At 42.5% G+C, this 22,933-nt stretch overlaps 1 protein-coding gene across 19 annotated transcripts in view; it reads right to left on the minus strand.

The window, feature by feature from the left end:
- The window catches only part of HERC1 (HECT and RLD domain containing E3 ubiquitin protein ligase family member 1), a 119,431-nt gene that overhangs the window by 9,600 nt on the left and 86,898 nt on the right, over positions 1 to 22,933 (minus strand). For 12 of the 19 annotated variants that reach the window (XM_082198174.1, XM_082198181.1, XM_082198170.1 and 9 more), the window contains 22 exons: positions 22,293 to 22,506; positions 20,743 to 21,002; positions 20,298 to 20,425; positions 17,926 to 18,053; positions 16,668 to 16,868; positions 15,793 to 15,923; positions 14,476 to 14,675; positions 13,355 to 13,469; positions 12,804 to 12,950; positions 12,479 to 12,580; positions 10,942 to 11,115; positions 9,724 to 10,017; positions 8,658 to 8,723; positions 7,444 to 7,569; positions 6,785 to 6,923; positions 5,988 to 6,169; positions 4,991 to 5,146; positions 4,150 to 4,272; positions 2,914 to 3,016; positions 1,473 to 1,642; positions 788 to 926; positions 230 to 399 (listed from right to left, as the gene is read on the minus strand). In XM_082198174.1, coding sequence (XP_082054300.1) covers positions 230 to 399; positions 788 to 926; positions 1,473 to 1,642; positions 2,914 to 3,016; positions 4,150 to 4,272; positions 4,991 to 5,146; positions 5,988 to 6,169; positions 6,785 to 6,923; positions 7,444 to 7,569; positions 8,658 to 8,723; positions 9,724 to 10,017; positions 10,942 to 11,115; positions 12,479 to 12,580; positions 12,804 to 12,950; positions 13,355 to 13,469; positions 14,476 to 14,675; positions 15,793 to 15,923; positions 16,668 to 16,868; positions 17,926 to 18,053; positions 20,298 to 20,425; positions 20,743 to 21,002; positions 22,293 to 22,506 — 3,468 coding nt within the window. The remainder of the gene's footprint in view (positions 1 to 229; positions 400 to 787; positions 927 to 1,472; positions 1,643 to 2,913; positions 3,017 to 4,149; positions 4,273 to 4,990; positions 5,147 to 5,987; positions 6,170 to 6,784; positions 6,924 to 7,443; positions 7,570 to 8,657; positions 8,724 to 9,723; positions 10,018 to 10,941; positions 11,116 to 12,478; positions 12,581 to 12,803; positions 12,951 to 13,354; positions 13,470 to 14,475; positions 14,676 to 15,792; positions 15,924 to 16,667; positions 16,869 to 17,925; positions 18,054 to 20,297; positions 20,426 to 20,742; positions 21,003 to 22,292; positions 22,507 to 22,933) is intronic. The other 7 variants (XM_082198173.1, XM_082198172.1, XM_082198169.1 and 4 more) reach the window with 2 other exon arrangements.

A 22,933-nucleotide genomic window follows, 5' to 3' on the forward strand; every position in this document is an offset into this window, starting at 1 on the left:
GACAACACAACTGTGCACCTCCACAGCCCCCAATCACACAAGCAGAGCTTGCAAGCTGCCCAATGGATTAGCTCGTTCTTTTAGGGAGGTGTGAGTGGGATGACTAGCTGCTAAAAAGATTACTATACACAAGAGATTATCAAGCAGTGTAACTAAGGTTTTTATTGGAGTGAGATTTTACAAGCTTAAGAATACACCTGTGACAAGGTTATAAATTATGGAACTTTACCTGGTTATTGGGACTGAGATTCAGCAACCTCCATGAGGAGTACATGAGGTCTGAGAAATGGTACAGCAGCCTCAGTCTTGCCCTTACGGTGTGGATGCTCACTTCCTTCAGCGCCCCATACTGAGGCGGGATGGCATCTGGCAAGCCAAGCTGCAAAGGCACTGAGACACCTGCCATCGGAATTAAGAGAAGGGAAGTGTGTGATCCTGCAGCCTCAAAGGCCTGGTGCATATACAACTATTTCTGACAGGCCTGTAATGCCAACAAAATGGCACTGGTGGATCTTCAAAGGGGAAAGGACAACAAAGAGCATGAAAGCACCTTTTTGTCAAAATGACACAATATTGTTGCTCATAAATCATATTGGTTGTGTAAATTACCACTAATTGGTGCTATCCCATCCTGCTCCTCTGTCAGCATCAAAAGTCTTAAGGACTGAAGAATCAGGACTCATGTAAATATTGCTTTGCCCCCCAACCTGGGATTGGCACTGCAGGGAAACGGCCAATACAGTCCTTGGCTGTCAGGTTCACTCCCAACCTCAGCACCCTTCTTTACCTGGAGCTCGTGGTGGAACAGGTGGAGCTGTCCATGCGGCACTGTGGCATCGCCCCGCTGAAATCTGCCGGATGCTCTTCCCTTGCAAGAAGGTAATCAGAGTTGGCTCCCGGATGTGGTTGGTATGGCCCAGTCCAAGCTAGACACCAGGAAGAGATTTGGAGAGAAGGAGGACTTATGTAACCCTCTAATGCATGCAGAAGAGCTGTCAATACACAGCTGGAGTTCTGGACTGGGAGCGGGTGGACAGGGAGATGCTACATTAAAATAAATGTGTCTCCTGGTTCAGGCATTAGATTGTGTGTTTGGTGAAAGGTGGAGGAAGCAAAGGCTCATATACCTTGGACCGTTCCTTAATCTCACCATGCAGAAAGGTTTTGGGAATAAAGTAGGGACAGTGATCTAAAATGAAAGAATGTTTAACTGAATATAGACTGTTTTGTGCGTGTTCAACTGGTGCGTGACTGCTGGTACATGAGCAGTTTGGGGCCTCAAAAGGGGGAGGAATGGGGCAGTGGTGGAACGGCACTGGGGCAGGCTTAGGGGCACTACACCAATGCACAAAATGACCCAGAACACAACCCCTGTGAAAATAGGGAGTTGCCTGTATTTTGCTCTTTTCATTCAAATGGCAGAAAAGGCAAACTTTTGGTGGTCAAAATTAGACTCTTCTCCTTCCACACACCTGCCCTTCCGAGTTGCTTCCCCAGGCATAGACGTCCCCAGAGGCAGAGAGAGCGAGAGTGTGTTCTGCTCCAACAGCGACATCTTCAATGAAGACTCCTGACAAAGCTGGAACTTGCTGTGGACGGTTGTGGTTGCGGGCTCTCCCTTCTGGCAAGCCGATCAGCCGGTCTGGAACAGTACAAAATCTGGTCATGTGTCCCAGGAAACAAGAGGGACTTCAAAGGGCGAAAGCAGAAAGAGAGAACTGTGGGCCTCTGGTCAGATCTAGCCTGGAAAGTTTTTCCATCCCAGTCTGCGGCCTCTCCTCAACCCCACTATCCTTGCCCTGCCTCCCCCAAGTTTCTCCTACCTCACTGCAACTTCCACATCTGACCACCACCAGAGAAAGAGAGAGGAGAGAGGAACAGCAAGCAAGCTTGAAAGCAAATAAAGCTGATCACAGAATCCCCAGCAGCAGTGTCCCTCAGAAAGATGCTTTAGCCACCGAACTCTTTTGGACTCCAAACTGGTACATGCATCCTTGCCTGCCAGTCTTCTCCGTGCTGTTTGATCAGGACTGGCCCTGCCATTAGGCAGAGTAAGACCACAGCCTGAAGCAATAGATGTCAAGGGAGGCAGCAGCCCCCATAATCACCCCTGGCTCCTCCAAGCTAACCTTCTCTGAGATCCCTCAGCCAGCCTGCTGCCCTCAGGCACAATGAAGGAGGATATCCCATTCCACCTGTTGATGTCTGAGTGCCAGTATGTGGGATTCTGTATGTGGGGTGGGGGGTAGGTCATATTGCCATTTTCCTTAGGCAGCAAAATGGTTTCCTGTGAGCTGAAGGAGCACATGGCCTTTTTATGGTGGGGGTGGGTGGGGTAGGGAGAGGAGGAATGGATCTTTGTGTGTTTGTGCATATACTGATGGAAGGAATAGGTGACAGAAACAGTGTGGGGTGACTCTGACCCTGTCCATCACCTGCACGCTGCTGCCACCCATGAGAGAGCTAGATTGCAGGGAAGGTCCTTTGCTTCTATCTTGAAAAAGCAGTGTGTGACATTGGCAGTGCTAATGCCTTCTGTGATCCAATGTGCACACGCGGTAAGTGTCTCCAGAGAGACTGCAAATCCCACCCCAATTTGTGCTCAGATGAGGTCCAGAATAATTTTCTGAATGTTTTATCATTAAGCGAGCCAGTTTAACACACAACACATTGTTTAATTTTGAGGCTAAAATCTATTTGAGAAGTTTTGACAATCACTTTCTTACAATGGCATAGCATCTCTTTCCAGGCAGACCACCCTGTGACTTGTAAGCCCTGTGATCCTTGGATGAAGGGCAGTACAATCAATCAATCAATCAATCAATCAACCAACCAGTGATGGGCTATGGGAGGATGGGTGCTCTGAAGTGCATGGAAAGTTTGCAGTATTGAGTAAGCGCCAACTAAGCTTACCTTGGCCAAATGTATAGACATGCCCGTCTTTCGTCAATGCAACTGAAAACTGGGTCCCACAGGCAACCTTTTTTATTCCAATTCCACAAAGAATATCTACTTTCTATGAAAAAAGAGTAAAAGGTAAATTACTGCCATACTTTAATAACAGATCCACAGTGAAAAAACAAAACAAAAACCAGACAAACAGACAGTACTTCTCAAACAGAAATTTAATTTATTTATTACAATATTTATAAACCACCTTTCAGGGCACACTGCAATTCAATCTCAATTCATTTTAAAATTCCAGCATCATACAAGTATATCCTTCTGCCCAATGGAAACAGAACTGCTTTGCATGCAAAAGCGATTAAGTTGCATTATCCTAATCTCAAAGCTACTAAAACAAAAGATGAATGCTCAAAAGACAGAGGTACTATGTGTGCCAAGGTCTGGAGACCCTGCTCTGGACAAGGTTGCACTCCCCTGAAATGAGCAGGGGGAGAAGACTCTAGCTTGTGAGCACCGCTCCCTCTGAGGTGCATCTAGCACCTTCACTGTATAGCTTCCAATGGATGCTTTTATGCGGACCTTTGATACCTTAGATATGTGTTTTCAGAATCCATTCACCCTGTTCCTGTGACTAGTATATTTTAATTGTTTTAAATACTGAATTCTAAATTGTTGCAACTCACCCGGGAACCTGCTAGAGAAGGGTGGGTAATAAATTTAATAACAATATAGCTTCAGTATTTGTTTTTGTTTGCATGTTTAATCTGGGATGCATACACATGATTTGCAGGACTCTGCAATGGCAGGCCGAGGTCTCAGATACTGAACTTGATTTTATGGTTCTGGGGTAAGAATTAATGGATGTTGCAGATACAAACTACTGTTAACCAACACTGTATTTTAGTTTTTGTTGTCTTATGTGCAGATTAATTTATCACTACCTTAAATGCCTTTTAACTGTGTACTTGTGTTTGTTAAATTAACTTTGTCAACTAAATGAGTTTTCTTTGGAAGCAAGCCCTGTTACATTCAGCAGACTGACTTCTGGGTCAACATACAGACGCTCAGATATTAGCCAGGGTTACTCATTTGAATGTTCCACTTTGAGATCCAAGGCAGGTAAATGCAAATCAACAAGTTCTATTGCTATAACAAAAAGACATGCAGAAAGAAAAGTATTGGTGTGTATTCAGAACATGCTTTTAGAGATATTATGGGAGAAATTACACAGAGGATGCTAACCTGTGGTGAGGATTTTGCAGTTGAGTTTCCCAAGCCCAGCTTCCCGTAGTCACCATCACCAAAAGCCCAAACCATTGAGCCATCTGTGGACACTACTATGGTGTGGTTTAGTCCACAGGCAACCTAGTATTGAAGAGTTAAACTTGTAATTAGGTTTCTACCGAAAACAAAAACAAGAAGTCTCAACTAACAGCTGCTTTGGGGAGAGGTTTTAGGACTATCACTGTAGCAGGTTCTTCTCCAGCCTACTTTCAACAGGAGTAGTAATGGTGCCACAACCAGGGCCACAGGGGAGAATGAGCTGCAGCAGGCACCCAAGTGAGGACGTGGGAGGCCCTCCGTTTGACATCAATGGCCTAACTATGCCACAAGACATCAGGCACATAAGGCCTACCCCCAGGATGGTAGAGAGGGCTGCCTCAAGAGTTCCAGGGCAGTTGCTCTGCAACCTAGTCACTCTGTAAACAGCAGCATTTTAAAAAGGCTAGGCAAATGCTGCTGCTGCTGACCCTACAGATATTGGAATCCTCAGAGCAGCTAAGTATCTCAACCAAGACACACCAACATTCCTTCAGGGAGTGCTGGTGGCCATATTCTGATCTCAAAGCTCCTTGTACACAAAAGTGGAGGTAGAAAGGTGAGCTACTACACGTGTAGAGTTTTTTTTTTGGGGGGGGTAGTAGTGGATTGTTGTTGCTTGTACACGTGCTTTGAACTACCTAACATTAAAATATGGGAACATGGTTGGGCAGGAATTTCCTCCTTCAAATTCCAGCCTGTAAAGGGACTGTGACCCAATCTGAGAGTGCAATTATACACATGAATGCAAATCAAGCCTGACCTCTCCTATCTGATAGCCTTCTAGTGCTGTCACTCTTTCAGGAAGCTTCTTGTTGGATGTGTTTCCTAATCCAAGTCGGCCGTAATCCCCATTTCCAAAGGTAAACAGTTTGCCATCTGCAGTTACCACAGCTGAATGCTTGAAGCCACAGGACATCTAGGGGACAGACAGGAGAGGGGAGAGTGAATCAGAAGATCTTATGGTGAATGTCCTTTTTATTTATGAATATATCCAGAAATATTTAGAAATAGAGTCTGCAACAGTATACAAATATGTTATTTCCAACAGAACACATGGCCTCAGGGCTTCAAGAAAAGGAAGGTGATGGATTTGTAGCCTTCACCCAAGGCACTCATTGTCTTTAGCTGTAAAGCGTTTTCTCAGATTTAGAAAACGTCTTCTCTACTTACTGACTCAAACCTTTGGAGAATGTATCTTATGGATACATTTCTCAATTCCAGGACTGCATTTTAGCTTTTGGCCCATCTGCTATAGTTTTTTGGGGGGTGAGAGGCAGTAGCTCATTGGCATGGGACCTGCATAAGGTGGCTTATGAACATATTGGAACAAAGTGGTTTCCACTCTCAGCAAGTGTGGGCTCAGGTTCTGCAGGCAGATATTCTGCCTTCCTACAATGTGGCAGGCTTGATGTATGCTTGATGTTTAGGCACGATTACCAGGTTCTGACATAATCACATGGTGCATTTCTCTGTCCCAGCCCACGTATTGGCTGCCACCAACATGAAAACAGTAAGGGGACACAGAAGGAAAGAATTGCTGAGAGAAGATTGAGAAGTGGAGTGCAGCTTTCAGTTGTCAGCCTGTGGCAGGGATAACACACCTGGTTCTATCCCAACCAGGTAAAAGGAAAACTTGACTCATTACCCAATGGGCCTGAATTCAGATTAAAGACTCCATTAATGCCTAAAAGAGCAATTGAGTTGATGCAACATCTAATCTACTTTAAAACTAGGGAGAAATAACTGTTGCCTCAAACCTGCACCACTTCTTCTCCTTGCAAAGCCTCTATTTGTCTGGGTCGGCGCTGCCGGTCACTGTTTCCGTGGCCCAGTTTGCCATAATCTCCATCCCCCCAGCTGAAGACTTCACCACTCTCTGTCAAAGCCATGGAATGCCCATCAGATCCGCAAGATGTCACCAGCTGGGTCACAACAAAACCTACAGCACAAGAAGGAAAAAAGTGTCAGAATTATCCCAAAGCATAAGTAGCTAGTTGAGCCAAATGACCAAATAAGGCACAGCAGCATTCAGCAACCTGGTGCCCTTCTGATGTTTTGCACCGCATCTCCTATCAGCCAAATGATCGCAACTCCTATCAGCCCCAGCTAGGCCTGTGAGCCTATTTGCGTCCCCCCCCCCAGCCCATTTTCCCTATTGTGTAACATTAGGGGACTACCACCTAATGTTGCAAAGGTGCATGAAAAATGCTTTGAGCACCTAAGAAAGTGATTATTATTATTTCAGCATTATACATAATTTTACTTGATCTGTTGCTCTGGGAAGAGATTATAGAAATACCAGCAATTAGGCTTTATAAGGAATCCCAACAACAAGCAAAACAAAACTGATTTGTCATTTGTGGAACTGACAAAAAGTGCTCAATGATTTTTGTTAAAATAAACCTATAAATCATGCCAGGACATATTGTTGCCTATTAAGCTCCCAAAATGAAATGCTGGTGTCCCAACGAAAAGTGAAACCATCTCAGTCTCATCAAATTAGTGAATAATGGGTTATGTCCCACATTCAGTGGATATATTTTTTCCTACTCACCTTGCAATGCTGAAATAACAGTGAGGACGTGAAGATCATCTGAGTTCCCTTGTCCCAGCCGACCATAACTTCCTTCTCCACAAGCCAAGACTGTTCCATTAGCTTGAATCACAAACGTACAGTTCTGGCCACAAATGACCTAATGCAATTAAGGAAAATGGAAAATACATAATTAAAAAACAAAACAAAACAAAAAAGATCCCATCCACCACTAAACAGGCACAAGCACAAAGACAGTAAGCTGATCTGTTCCTAATTCACACATTGAATTAAAAATCATATTTGGAAAGGACCTCAGAGCACATCTAGTCCAACCCCCCGCTGCTGTTGCAGGATATAATAATCACACCTTGTAAACATGTGAGGGAACAGGGCAGCACTAAAGCCTACTCTCAGAAACCTGAATTGTGCACCCAAGTAACTTTTTATTGGCTCTTACAGACTTCGTCATCAGCACAGCCTAGTCTCTAGAGCTTCCTTGTTTATGAAAAAGGTGGCTTGTATGCTTCGAGGTTATTTTGCTTTGCAGAACTTTCCTGCTGTTGTGTCAAACAGCCACTCCAGCCATTTATGGAAGGTGAGGCAACCGCTGCACAGGCAGACATATCGCCTCCTCCCACTCTCCCTCAAAAAGTGGTAAGGAAAGGCTTCTGGTTTACCTGTTGAGCTTGTGAGAATGATGGTGCTGACACAGGCACCATGACATTTCGTCCAGCCTCAGCTAGCTGCCCATGTCTCCCGGCTCCCCACAGGTACACGTCACATTTTCCACCAAGGTGCCAGTCCTGAGGATCAACATAAGAGAGATTTTCAGAATGGATTACTGGTTACTTATTGTGAATGACCTTTCTTGGTTGACATGTGGATATGATTCACCCAAGGTAGGGACATGTGACTAGGTGATTTGAATGGTTTCCTTGTCTTGCTTCTTCCTTCAGTTAAGTCTGTGGCCAAGCTTAGAGCATAATAAGATTTCCACATTAGCAAAAGAGTCCTTAGTAAAAACAGCAATATCAATAAAACATGGCGATGTGAGCTTATACTGATCAAGACCCAGGGCAAGCCAACTTAGGACTGCCAAGGGCTGATCTGAGAAAGGGTTTTCAGAAGCTTCCCTATCATTCAATATCAGTATCATTTGCTGGGCGGTTCAAAGTTTGTTTTTGTTTTCTGTCAAAGACAATGGAGGTGTCATCTTTTCATAGCCTGGCAGGAAAACATGCTCCAGCAAGAGTCTATTTTGCTTGGCGGGATTGTTCCTTGCCATATGTTAGGATCTATCAAAATGGCACCCCACTCCCAACAATGGTAGGGTTTGGTAGGAGCAGGCTTATCTGCTTCTGATAAGAAACACTGAACTGGAGCTGCTTGATTTGACATGGAGCTGACACTCAGAGAAAGCTGCTCCGGCACCTGAAGGCTGTTGGGAAGCCTTTTGATTAATGACATTGATGTACTGTGTTTTTTGTTTGTTTGTTTGTTTGTTTTTTTGCATACAAACTTACTAGACTGGCTGCCAGTCAGAGCCATTTCAGTTATGCTGGGGAGGGGGCGGAGGAAAAAAAAGAACAAACTATTTATTTTTGAGAGAGACAAAAATACAACAGGGGGAGGGAGGTGGACATGGAAGCTAAAGGGGGAAAAGGTGGAAAGCAACCTGAGCACAAATGAAGAGAGGAGAGGAGTAACACTTGCTTTGGGCTAAGGCAGGGACTGAACTAAAGGAGATGCCAAGAGAGGGAGACTGCATTCAGATGACCTGGTCACATGTTCCCATCTTGAAAAGTACAGGACATAAACTCTCAAATGGATGCCTATCAGAGAAAGGGATCACCACACTGGGCTGCTTAAACACACCATTCACTATACTAACCTCAGGCCGTGACGTTGCCCAGGACATAATCTGCTCATCCATCCCATTGATCCATTTGCAGTTATCCTACAAAACATGAAATGAATTATATTGAGGCTAAATGCATAAGCTGCTCTCCATTCTTCCAGGGCAGTTCTTCTCTCTCTGTCAGAGGAGTAATTTCTTTATGTTTCAAAAGCCTACCAAATGGTGCTTCTCAAACTGTGGTAGGTATTCTTGGGTGGGCTGCACAATGATGAGCTTCTTTCTTCGCAAGAACTGGAAGCATCAGGGCATGCACAAATACTTTTGAACTTCCAGTCAAGGATGCTACTCGCTGGGCCAGCCTCTCTCTCTCTCTCTCTCTCTCTCTCTCACACACACACACACACACACACACACACACACACACACCATTTTACATTGAGCATGGGTGGGCTAGCTGAGGTAGCCATTGAGATTGCTGCTAGACTTGGCTGTGGTGCAAGCCAATCAACTAGTCAATTTTGGGTTTGTAAATGTGGGATTAGCTTACAAGTGGATCCCAAAATGTTTATGCAAGTTTACAGTGGATTCCACTTCAATTGTTTGAGAAGCACTGCTATATAACTTGTTTTCTGGAATGGAGAAAGAGGAGTGTCTGAAAAGGAAGAATGAGTGAGTGAGTGAGTGAGTGGATGAATGAATAATATTAGCAGCAGGATCCCATCCTTCCTTCAGATCCTGACAGTTCATATACAAATTCCCAATAATCAAATTCCTCAAACATCCTTATCGTCAACAGAGAAATAATAATACTGACCTGTCATAAAGGGCTCTTAAAAGCATCTCAATATGTCAGGCACTTGGATAATTAAAATATTTATTATTATTATTATTATTATTATTATTATTATTATTATTAGGCACAAAGCTGGGGTTGTTTTGGGTGATATTGCCCTGAAAATTTATTCTAAGGATAAGTGGGGAGGCAGGTGTGCTACTGTTTTGGTGCCACTGAAACAGTACTAACTCTCTCTGCCCAACCCTGGCAAGTGCTCCACTGATATTTGTAAGTTTTGTCACACCACCAACCTGCATATCTTACCATAAGAAGGACTAGTTCATCCTCTGGTACAGGCTCCAGATCAGGGACTGTAAAAGACTCTGGAAAAGTGGCTCCTTTGGCCAGAGCCTCAGCAGCTTTAATTGTCGTCGAGAAGCACTCCAACCAGGCCCACTCCGTTGGGTTCCAGGTCAGAGGATCGGGGAGGCAAGTCTGGTGATGAGGTGGGACTGGTGGGCTGCACAGGAGCTGATCCAGGTGAAGCCCCACGGCCAGCGAAGCTAAGCATTGCATATATGGACTATGAACAAGCTGGTCTCCACAAACTACATGGGGCTATAAAAGAGGAAAGGCAACATTTACAAAGTCCTGGAGTGGGTTAGTCAATCTAATCCAACTGGTACTCACTCATTGGTTTTCTCCTGCTGCCACCACCACCACCTCTGACTTTTAGGAGCTACTGTCCACTAGCAAAAACTCACAGCACAACAGATGGTACAATCCATTGTGCAACAAAGTCACCAGCAACCTGCTTATGCCTTCTCTAGCACAACAATGTTTTGCCAGAGAACATTTTGCCAGCTATATTGCTCTATGACTTTAACTTAGGACTACATTGTATGCAACCAACATATTCATTTGAAAGGTGACTGTGTGAAGGTTGCTGGGGTCATTTAACCAGTTTTAAGTACATCTTTGTGTTCTCATTTCTGAGTCCAACAATGAACACAGGCTCAGTTCAATGAATTATCAGGCCTTCTTGGGGGGACACACACGCCACAACTAATATCACACCAATAATGAAGTTCCCTCACTCTCCATGTTCCCTCAATTCTTTCCAAACATCTTCTTAGGAAAAGGATTCAAATGGTCATAAGATGACATCTTACGGAGTGATACAATCAACCTACATCAGTACACACAATCTAACTTCCATCAGCTTAACGAAACTCTTATGAAATCAAAACGGTTATACAAAGGAAGTTATTCTGCCAAAAAGCAACATAAAATTGGTCAAATATTTTGCCCATATCCCAACAATGCCAGAGAATATTAATTTCAAGGCTCTCTTTTCATTTCTTAAACAAATACTGGAGAACCAGAAGTGTGTGGGACATATTATTTCATGCAAGGTAAGATAAGCATTTCTGCTCACATCTTGTGTTAAAAATGTTTTGTTAAGCACTATGCACAGTTAAACAGCACTTTGCAGCTTTCTTGAATTACTAACATGTCACCTTATTCAAGTCCTCCTCTTACCTTTTCATAAGCATACTGTTCCTGAAGCATTATGGGCAGACGCTCTAGGAAAGCCCTCATGCAGGGAGCCATGTTTAAGCCAAGAATCCCCTGTTGTTTCAAAGCAGTCCTACAGGTTGCAAGGATATGGTTGGAAGAGATCCATTCTGATGTGCAATTCACCACCAACACATCCTGAACAAAATTCAAATATGTCCAATTCAGGAAAGAAAGGAGAAAAACAGCTTGCTTAACTTTTACAAACAGATAGAAGCTTGATATAAATCTGGTTTTGTTTACTATAATTATTTGTATTTCATCACCGATTTTATGTTGCTAATTGCAAGCATTCCCCTCCCTTTCCCCCTTCTTTAATGTATCTGTTATTTTTAATACACTGAGGGTAAACAACAGTCTTGCGGTATCTACCTTACAGACAAAACATTTATTCTTTAGCAGAGGTTTCATTGGCAACAGTCCATTTTGCCAGATGCACGAACTCTTAGTTTGAAACAGCAGAGTCCTCAGCATGTTTTCTCAGAAGTAAGGCCCACTGTGTTCAATGGAGCTTACACTCCCTAGTATGTACCGTATTTTTTGCTCTATAAGACTCACTTTTTCCCTTCTAAAAAGTAAGGGGGAATGTGTGTGCGTCTTATGGAGCGGCTGCGCAGCTATCCCAGAAGCCAGAACAGCAAGAGGGATCGCTGCTTTCGCTGCGCAGCAATCCCTCTTGTTGTTCTGGCTTCTGAGATTCAGAATATTTTTTTTCTTGTTTTCCTCCTCTAAAAACTAGGTGCGTCTTATGGTCTGGTGCGTCTTATAGAGCGAAAAATATGGTATGTTTAGGATTGCAGCCTTGCAGCACAATCCTATACATCTCCATTCAGAAGTGAGTCCCATGGAGTTCAATGGGGCTTATTCCCAAGTAAATGAGCGTAGAAATGCAACTTGATCGGTTTTTAAAGTACCACAAGACTTCTTGTTGCATTTAAGTAACACAGATTCCCCCTCTAGTGCTTGCCATTAAGGAGAAAATTATATATTGCAATATAATGATGCTCAAATGTGTTGATAATCTGTTAATATAGACTATGTTAACAATATGGAAAACAGCCTTCTTCTACTAGAAGAAAACATTAATTACTATGTTACTATTTCCAATTGTATTTGCTCCACCAGTGGTCAGAAATTACAAATTTCATTATTTGTCTCTGCAGGTGTTTTGGAGGAGGAGAAGGAGCATCAGCACTACAGCCAGATTCTTCATTACGTGCAAATTTAGACTAACTATTCCATGTAGCAAGCCTGAAATCAGCTGTCCAGTACTGTACACTGCCAGTAATTCCTGTACAAACTTTTATGAGATACTGGCTGAGAAACAAGTTTAGTTCATTGCTTGATTCAAGTTCACAGCTGTCACTAGGAGAGCACACTTGGTCACACACAGAACTGAGCACACACAGTCAAGGCATGGATTAAAAACTTGGGCTAGCCCAAGCCCAGAGAGGAGAGAAGATGGGCACTCAGAATTCCATTCAAATAAAATGAAAAATACCTTTGATCTACTAGAACAAGCAGCTATTCCAACCTCAGGGATCCATACGGTTGTCTGAATGGCTCCAGAACCTATCACAACACTCTGTAAAACAGATCCATCCTAAAGGAAAGACAGGATAAACCCACAAAAGCTGATTACTTAAGCCCAGCTAATTGTTCTCTCGTGGCTACATTCAGGTCATCAGTAAAATAACTTTTAAATATTTCCTAATCTTTAGGGTAAGTGCAAACTTGTGTGCCTATGCAGGAACCCTAAAAGAGCAACAACATGACTACAATGAATGAAAACAAGCTTTACATTTCCTTAAATTGTGTTTGCTTACCCGTAAAGACCAAATGTTCACAAGCCCACCAAGTCCACCTGATACCAAGGTTAGTCCATCAGAACTGAAGGCCACTGTCCGAACAGGCGTGATATGCCCTTTCAGCTGATAGATGCACTTCGTTTCAGCTACTTTCCTGTATGCATCCTAGAAATTAAAGATCATCATTAGGGCATATTTTGTATTAAAAAATACATCAAACATTTTACTACTCTGCACTTACCTTCTGCAGCTCCCACCCAAAAATATTTGGAAACACAGCAGTTTCTTCAACAAACATAAATTAGACAGACACAGTGGGTGTATTTATGGATACTTTGCTAGGAATAAATACTGAGAACATGCTGAGCAAGTATTTTTAAATATTACAGACAAACAAGAGTGAACTGTTTGTTCACTCCCAATCATCAGCACAATCTAGGTCTATTTTGCCTCTGTCACCCCAAGACAGATGCCTTCCTAAATCAGATATTGTTGCTTTCTGGACCACACTCCTTCTAACAAGGAAGGGAAGGATCTAGATTCCTCTTGCTACCTATGGTTCTCTTTACCTTGCCATTGGCTTCCTCATCCCACCATCCTTCTGAACAACGCAGACTGGATTGCAGTAAGACCAGCTCATCTTGAGGAACAGTCCAAACACAAAGCAAACCATTCTGGCATCCTCTAAATAAAAATTAAGAAAAGCAATATTGAAGGGCCACAATTTATCAGTCAACAAAGTAGGGCAAGTTGGTTAACAATATAATCATGTTTGCACTAAAGGTTTTGCTTTTCAGTCTCCGGAAATCTTGCAAACTGCCTTCTCAGAACTTTCCCTAAATTACAAAGATGGCAGAAGACAGGAGTCCACAGCAGAGGGGAACAACGAGATGAAACCTGTCTCTCCTTTAATCTGGTGCCTGCTTTGAGGATGTGGGGGGAAGGTACATCCAAAGGATGGGTTCTACTACAGAAACATGACACACGTACTGGGAGAAGATGGTAAAACTGTGAACACTGTGTCCAAAATTCTGAAACTATGGCGCCATTTTGTACTTTTATATTTAACAGAAAGAATGCAGAACCATTTAGAATCACAGAATCATAGAACCATAGAGTGAAGGGGCCCCAAGGGTCATCTAGCCCAACCCCTTGCAATGAAGGAATCTTAATATAAAGTGGTACCTCAGGTTAAGTACTTAATTTGTTCCGGAGGTCCGTACTTAACCTGAAACTGTTCTTAACCTGAAGCACCACTTTAGCTAATGGGGCCTCCTGCTGCTGTCACGCCGCGGGAGCATGATTTCTGTTCTCATCCTGAAGCAAAGTGCTTAACCTGAAGCACTATTTCTGGGTTAGCGGAGTCTGTAACCTGAAGCATATGTAACCTGAAGCGTATGTAAACCAAGGTACCACTGTAGAATCATAGAGTTGGAAGGGACTCTGAGGGTTTATTTGGAATTTAAAAACAAAACAAAACAAAACAAAACAGAGGCAATACAGAGTTCATCCATTTGGGCTTAAAAAATAACCATTTTTAAAATGAGTAAATGCAGGTGGAAATGTCCTAGAAATCCATCAAAAAGGAGGCCTGTTTTTGTTTATGGATAATATAAGCCTGAACTACTGAAAAGGATTACCAGCCAGTACAAAGATGAACCAAAGAATTAAAAGCAAAAGGTCAACTTACGTAGCCAGCAGGAGCTGTGGTTTGGGGCCTTTCCCTAGAAGGCTGCACCAGGCTATGGTATTCACAACAGCCTGGTGAGGAAGCAAGTACAGCTGTCGCCAGCAGCTCCCCATGTATCCCCAGAGCTTGACAGACTCTTCCTTGGCACAAGTCATGAGCATCTTGCCAGTTGGATCCCATTTCATGCTGACAATGGTGTCCTGAAGAATTGGAGGAGCAAGAAGGAAATACACAGTAGTAGGGCTGCCAAACATCTGGGATTTCCCAGACATTACAAGGATTTGAAAGGAAGTGACGTCTAGGGGGAATTTCCAGAAGGCGGAGCCTTGTCCTAGATCTGAGAGCCAGTGTGGTGTAGTGGTTAAGAGCGGTAGTCACGTAATCTGGGAAACCGGGTTCGTGTCTCCGCTCCTCCACATGCAGCTGCTGGGTGACCTTGGGCCAGTCACACTTCTGTGAAGTCTCTCAGCCCCACTCACCTCACAGAGTGTTTGTTGTGGGGGAGGAAGGGAAAGGAGAATGTTAGCTGCTTTGAGACTCCTGAAGGGGAGTGAAAGGCGGGATATCAAATCCAAACTCTTCTTCTTCTTCTTCTTCTTCTTTGGCAATCACGAGAAATCACGTTTTTCATATACTTTGGGGTTTGTTTTAAAAAAGTTCAACAACTTTTGCGGTGTCCTGATTTTTACTTTTTGAAATACAGCATCTTTACACAGCACGAGTGCTAACTAAATAAACCCATTTGAAAAAATAACTCCCCTGTTTAAATAGATAGGTGGAGAAGCTAACTTCTAAGAAGCAAGAGCAATCGGAAATGCTTCTCTAGGTCCAGGACGAAGGTATATGACAGGCAAACACCGTGACTCCAGATTGGTGAATTTGCCGCCTCCCCTGTGAAAACTCTGCAAGGGCCCACAAATAGAGAAATGGCATCTTGGCTCCTAAGATGATTCCCTCTTCTTTCCCTGCTCTCTAGCCGCTAGCAGTTGTACTTAGGGGTGCTTCACAAAGATAATTTAAAAAGTCATCAAAAATTAAATGACAAATAATGTGAAGGACCACTACTTTAACTGGTGACCTTAATGACAGAGGAAGACACGACTTTATATCTGTGTGACTAAGTCATAAAGTAATTTTAAGAACCTAACAACAATTAGAATGCAATGCAATTTCAGAGTGAGCAATGATTTCCCTTAAGAGTACAAGCTGGTCCTTTTGAAAGAGTTGTCTCAGAATTGTGCACATAAACTTAAAGTTTATTTTAATTCTCAAGAATTTTTCTGGGGGAGGCAGGGTGATGATAATGCCTGTCTTTACCTTGTGTGCATCCACTAAAACAATTCCTCCTTTCTCGAGTGGCTCTTTCGTGCCTATCAGCAACTTTCCGTCCATATAGCCTATTGCAAAAGGTTTGTCTTCACTAAACCATGCAAGGCAAGTAACAGATACTAAGGAAACAAATAGGAAAATATGGATAAGCAAGTTATAATTTGCAGAATTTTAATTAAACTTCTTTGTACTGGAGAAAACAAGAGCAAAGCTGAATAAAGCGTAGGGGGAAGTGAGTGAGTGTGCATGCGCAGGAAAGGAAACTCCTCTAAAAATACCTATCACTTCCAATTGTCCTACACAATTTACTTGAAGACTAAGTGCCTAGAAATTTCCAAAATCAAGGACTAAGACTAAGACTTACTAAGCACATCAGTTTTTTTCACAGATATGGAAACAAATGTCCACATTTTTCTTTAATAGGTAGTCATAAATGTTCAGAGCTGAGCATACTGCACACCATAGGGCATTAAAGAACATAAATCCATCAGGCGTGGCCTTCATGAATGACATGAGTGAGAAACAGAGATCAGGTTCAGGCTGGCTCCTTGCAAGTCATGATTTTCAGAACAGCAACTGGCCTTGAGGACATGTGCTCTATCCCTTTCACCTATCGTAAGCAACTCATCCTTCCCAGCATTAACCTTGAAAAGGGCACCAATGCAAACCAGAGTTAACCGCAAATCAGATTATTCCAAAACACTAGCTGGCATAACCATGGCTGGCGTCTGCACTTAAGATTATGGTTTTAACTGAAGCTTGTGATTAACTCTCAAGACAAGACTTCCAAAGCATTCTAAGCTTCAAAAAGCAACATTTTAAAAAAATAACCACTTTATAACATATCGGCAGCAGCTACTTACCATCCTTTCTGTAGCAGTGTTCCAATTCAACTCTGTGCATGGCAGAAACATCTAAAACTTCAATAAGTCCAAGAGATCCATCCATACGACCTACAAGGAGTGATTCTGGAGTTTCTCCTGTCCATGTTGCAGCTGGTCCTTCTTCTGGCCATGCTAGAGCAGACACCCAATGTGGCTGAACATCCAAGAGTCCTTTTCCTCCTAAGAAAGTAACGTGCGCCTAATTTTTCTCTATATTTTAATACCCACTAATTTCCATAATCCCCAAAGATGAAAACACATCCAAGAGCAGCACTGCCACTTCTGTAGCATTCTCCCCAGCTAGGCACTGCCAAAGCACTCTGGCAATTTTAACCTGTGATTGTACAAGCTATCAGATAGCCCATTCAAAGGCTCTTTTACACAGCAGGAGGACAGACTTTGGTTTGCTGCTGGTTGAGGATGTTTGTGGCTAGGAATCCCAAAAGCTTCTCCCTGCAGGTGTCTTGAAGGTTTCCCCACCCCACCCCGACGAGCCCAGCAGAAGTTCTAGCATGTTTCAACCCAACTGTGAACCCATCTTCAGTTATTTATCCTCTTTCTCTCAGCTGCTGTTCCAAGCAAAGGTTAATTTTAAAAACCACTGTTGCTTAAGAAGCAGCTGCTGCCAATCCCAGGTTTTTTTATAAGACTGCTTGGCAGGGGGTTGGACTCGATGGCCCTTGTGGTCTCTTCCAGCTCTATGATTCTATGATTCTATGACTTCAAAATCTTAGATGTCTAAACATTCAAAAGTGCAAAGTGGCTCATGGATGCTGGGGGAGTTTAAAATTATTTGAATTTTTAAATGAATGATACCTATTAATCATGCGCTAGGTACCTAAATTAATCAGAAAGCAAGTGGTACTACACACCTGGTATTACTGACCCACAAAGTACACAGGATTATTACTTTGCTTTTAAAGACAAACTACTCTTGCCACTATGTGATCAAGCAGGACCAGCCCTACCATTAGACAGAAGGAGGTGGTGGCTTTTATATTTATGATTGTATTTCTATTCCCAAGGAAGAGGCGCTTATGGATTTCAGCCCTCAGGCACCATAATAACTTGTTCAGCTTTGGGTAATATGCACCTTTGTTTTATTCCATTTGCTGTTCCACTCTGGCAGAAAAATGTATCAGGCCAGTTCTATAATCAAGTTACATTCTACCCCACCACAATGAGACTGGCTCCTTCTGATGACAGTATGCGACATTCAATTGCATGTGGCTCATACCATTAACTTGCCATATGTTCACCATCTTCTCCAGAGCTCCAGCCAGGTACTTGCCACTGACACTCCAACAGGCGAGTGATAAGCTAGGATCACTAGGTGACCCCAAGTTCTCCTCTTCGTCCCCTTCCCTGAAATATAATTTTAGCTTTCAGTTAGAGGAACGTAGAAGGTAAAGCATATTTGAAACAAGTCAGTTTCTCAAACAGATAGCTCTATGTAAGCCATACAATTAAGTTGCTCTCAGTCATTGGTCCAGCTTTGATCATACCTTAACAGCAAAATCATTTTATTTTTATTTTGTTTTGCTACTGGTATGGAAATGGGGAAAGACGTGGAAGGGAAACTCTTGGTCGATCTTAGGAAAATGATGGGTAAAATTGAATAAGCTGAAATTGTTTTATTTTTAAAATGGTCTAAATTAAATGAAAATAAAGTGAGTAAATATAAATTGAGGAAATGGAGGAAAGAAGAAAAGTTAAATAATAAAATGATAGAACAAATCAAATTAAGTTAAAATGGAGAAGTAGATCAAGGATTTGCTGAACCAATAATTCAAATTGGAATACAAGAAGGGGAGGTGTGAGGAGATCTGAGAAACAGGGTAAAAGAGAATAAGTATATGAACAATCAGGTGTTTTTAATTTTTTTTTAATGTTTTCGATTTTTGTATTTTTCTTGCTTTTTCTGTTTATTTTTGTGTTTGTTGTTATATGTTTTGTTCTTTATGAAAACGCTAATAAATATTCATTAAAAAAATCATTTGGAAAGGGTATAAATGAAGCTCCACTCCAGGCACTATTATTCTTGCAAAACCTAAACCCATCTATTGTAAAAGCTAAAGCAGGGATAATAAACTTATGGTTTAGGGACAATAAACTTGTACATATTTTGTCAGGCTGCAGCTCCCATCATACCTGACCACTGGTTATGTTGCTTGGGACTATTTTTCTAGAAAAAGAGGTGCTGGAACTCACCATGAATGCCTCCCTTGTTCTCTTAGAATGGCAATGCAGCCCACCTGGAAGTTGCCAGAACCCACCTGAGAGGTGCCAGAACTGAGTTCCAGTGAGCTCCAGCTGAAAAAAGCCCTGGTTGGGACTGGTGGGAATGCCCTATCACCTGCCTATGGGCTATTTTATGGCATGGTAGGGTATTCAATAAATCCTAAGGCAAGTACGGTCATCACTTCCCAAACTGAGATATAAATACTGTTCTAAGCTTGCATCCTGTTATTAAGGCTCCAGGAGCTTCAGTCTGTGATAAAGCCAAGCCAGTTTCCCTGTTTTACAATCACTCTTGCATAGGGACCCTCATACACTATCACTGTGACTATTACACTGTTTCCTGTAGCTAGCAGCAGCTTTCTCAAGAAACACAGCTTCACTGAGGCTCCTTTGCAACACTTGGACATGATGCAAGATATGAGTACTTTTCTAAGCTGTTACACATTGATAACCATACATCCTGCAGCACCCACATCCAATTCTTAGCATAGCTAAAAAGAATAAAAATGGGATGTCAATGCTTTAATCAGTACGAACTTTTTGACAGTAAGAACTGTTCAACCGTGGAACAGACTCCCATGAGAAGTAGTGGGCTCTCCTTTGAAGGTTTTTAAGCAGAGGTTGGATGGCCACCTCTTATGTATGACTCCTGCATTGCAGGGGGTTGGTCTAGATGACCCTCAGTGTCCCTTCCAACACTACAATGCGATGGTTCTATGCACGACTTAACACCTCAGTCTCTAGGCAGTGTACAGTATGGCTTAAAAATACAATAAAAATAAAATCAGTTAGGGCTATCCATAAAATAAAAAAATAAAAAAATAAAAAATATCTTCAGTAGGCACTGTTAAGTTCAACAGGGAGGAGTCCTATCTGAACTCAGCTGGGAGGGAGCTTTACTGAGCTGGGCCCACAATATTGGTTACAATGTCCCTTGTGGATATGAGCTGTGCATCCAAGCTACGAGTGATCAGGCAGAGATATGAGCAGTCCTTAAAGTATCCTGGACCAAGGACTTTGTAAATACATTTCTGTAAGTGCAGGGGAGAAGCTGGTTGCAAGGAATATCTCATGCCTTTGGGAATCAGCATGCAGACTTGAATGCATCTGAACAAGGCTGTTTGTCATGGTTACAATGAAATCAAAGCAAAATGGCTGCCATTAAAATAACACATGTTTAGCAAGCAATAGTATTAATATAGTTTAATAAAATGGGATAGAGGAAATGAAGTTGCATTAAGCATGTAGAAAATTGAACTTACAAAACATGCATTTGAGTAGGCCCTTGATAACTCTCCTAGCTAATATTTTACCTACAAAGCTGGCACATTAAGCTGACTGAATCTAACTTCTCAAAGGATCACTTACAATTTGTTGAACACACATGTTTGTTGCAATGAGTACTGCTTCTTCGTAACATTCCACACCCGGATTGTTCCATCATTGCCACTTGTTGCTAATAGCCCTTTTTTGTTGCACCACACACACGTCATTACCTACAGCAAACGACAATAATAATTGCGAAGTTACAAGGCAAGCATTTAAACATTTGTACTTCAAAATACAAGTAACATGCAATTCTCTAATGCCGCCTTTGTCAGCCTCCAGATGTTTCAGACTACAACTCCCATCAGCCCCCAGCCAGCAATGGCCATATGATGCTGGGGCCGATGGGAGCTCCGCTGTACCAATCTACAGCTGTGCCATGAGAACAAGTCCCATGCTTAATGCACAAGACAGTAGTTTAACAAGCACCTCTTGGAGAAATGCCATTTAAGAAACAGTGATGTAGATATTCTGAAAGGATTATTACCCTGTTCTGGTGAGCCTCCAGCTTGATGAAGGAGCATTTGCGCAGATCCCCACCCATATCTGCAAGGGTCTGTGGGCTGGTTTGATTATCTCGATCTTGAGCTGCAAGAGTTCGGACAAGCTGCTGAGCAGCCCACTGCCTATGTTGCGAGGACAACCTTGAAGAAAGGCAGCAAGCTGCTAGTGCATTAGCCAGCTCCAGAGGGCCTACAGTAGAAGGATCATAGGAAGGATGGGCATACAAATGGGCAATTATACCTGCTTAGACAAAACAATGAGATGATGTGTGGATGAGTGACAAGAACAGATAAGGTTGAACATTATTACCCACAAAACAAGAATGGAAGGAGGACCCAGCCCACACATCTGAAATCTCCAAGGAGCTGAAAAAAACTCAAGTTTTCATGTATCCCCACTCCTTCACTCAGCACAAAACTGGTATGCCTTCTCCACCTGTTTCCCCAAGAACGTTGCTAGAGCGCATTCAACACCATACACACTCCCCTTTAAAACATTTCTCTTAGTATGTTAGAGCACAGAGTGCTCAACACCATGTTGAATTGCAATGGCAATTTTGCACTGGAAGAGACCTGCTTAACCAGGCCCAAGGCCTTTCTAGTCCAATAGCCCCTTTCCCACAATGACCATTCTTATGGGCAGCCTACAAGCAGGCTATGAAGACAACAAACTTTCTCCTTCCAGCGTTGTCCCCCCACAAGGTATACAGAGGCATGGAAGTAATATACAAGCATCGTGACTAGCAACCATTGATAGCCTTCTCCTCCCTGAATTTGTCTAAACCACTTTTAAAGCCATCCAAGCTGCATCACTACAGCTTGAGGATGCAAATTCCACAGTTTAACTGTGCACTTTTGAAGAAGGAATTCCTTCTGCCTGTCCTGGATTCTAACAGTATGAGAATCTAAATTTTCCTAAACTGAAAATCCCCCAACATAACCTCTCCTCATAGGAGAGTTGTTACAATTCCCAACCATTTTGGTTGCCACTCCATGGCTGTGTAATATCCCTTTTGAGATGCAATGACCAGATTTGCAGGACCCAAATACAGCCAGTGCAGGTACAACACTGCCAATTGCTTAAGGTGCCTCTGCGATTTTTTGGAGACCCCCACCACTGCAGCACAACAGCTCACTCCACTTAATAGGGTCCTCCGCCCTTTATGGGAATTTTCCAAGAGGCAGGGTTCTATGGTGAGGAGTTTGGGAAGGCAGGTTTTAGTTATGCATGCTTAACTCTGGGTCCAACTAACTGATTTTTAAAGTTTTAGAAAATAAATCCATAGCCATTTTACCACTCATTTCAATAGGTCAAGAATGTTTTATTTCATGTGGCTGTAGCTTACTTTTCCTTCCAAAAAGGAAAGGCAAAGCAGCCAACAACAACAACAACAACAGAGGAAAGCAAATGCCATAATACAAAAACCAAAAAAATATTCTCAACCTTTATCTACCCATGAAATGGTGAGAAACACTAGGGAGCTCTCATTTCTGGTGCCTGCACTTAAAATGATGCCCTGTTAAGAATAAATACCTTTCTTTTCAACTTCTGTTTTATCATAATTTGGCCTCAGTTTGGCCCCCTTGTCTGCCAACAAGGCTACTAACGCTTGAGTCACAATAAAGTTGGGTGATGTTACAAGCTTATTCTCTTCTGCTATTCCTCGCAGAAAGCTTGGCAGGAATTTTCGTTGCACTGGATCATCCACTGTAGTCAAATTGACACCAGTTGCTGCGGAAATCAAGTTCTAAAAAACAAGAAATGAACAAAACACTGTAACAGCCAATATAAGTATTTTCAATTATACACATCATTTCAACTGTACAGATTTTTTCAAATAAATGTAGATGCCTAAAAGGTAGATATAATTCTAGTTATTAAGATGTGTCTATTAAGGAGATGCTATTGCTACATATTAGGTCAAAGGCCATTAACAGTATCTGTTAATTTAGGGACAAAGTGTGTGTGGGGGGGGAGTATTTACATGTCAGCATTCACATGCAACAAGTCAGACCTGGTTTACCTGCAATGAGTAGTGTGTTGATACATGTTGCCTGATCACATTGCTGGTGGTTGTTCATCGGTAGTTAGGGAGAAACCAACCATAGCCCTTGCTTTAGATACAGTGGGGGGAAAAGGCTTCCAGGTGTGTTTATCCCACTCACAGAAGCAGG

Source organism: Podarcis vaucheri (genome assembly GCF_965113315.1).
Source record: "Podarcis vaucheri genome assembly, chromosome: 14".
In the NCBI taxonomy this organism is placed as follows: domain Eukaryota; kingdom Metazoa; phylum Chordata; class Lepidosauria; order Squamata; family Lacertidae; genus Podarcis; species Podarcis vaucheri.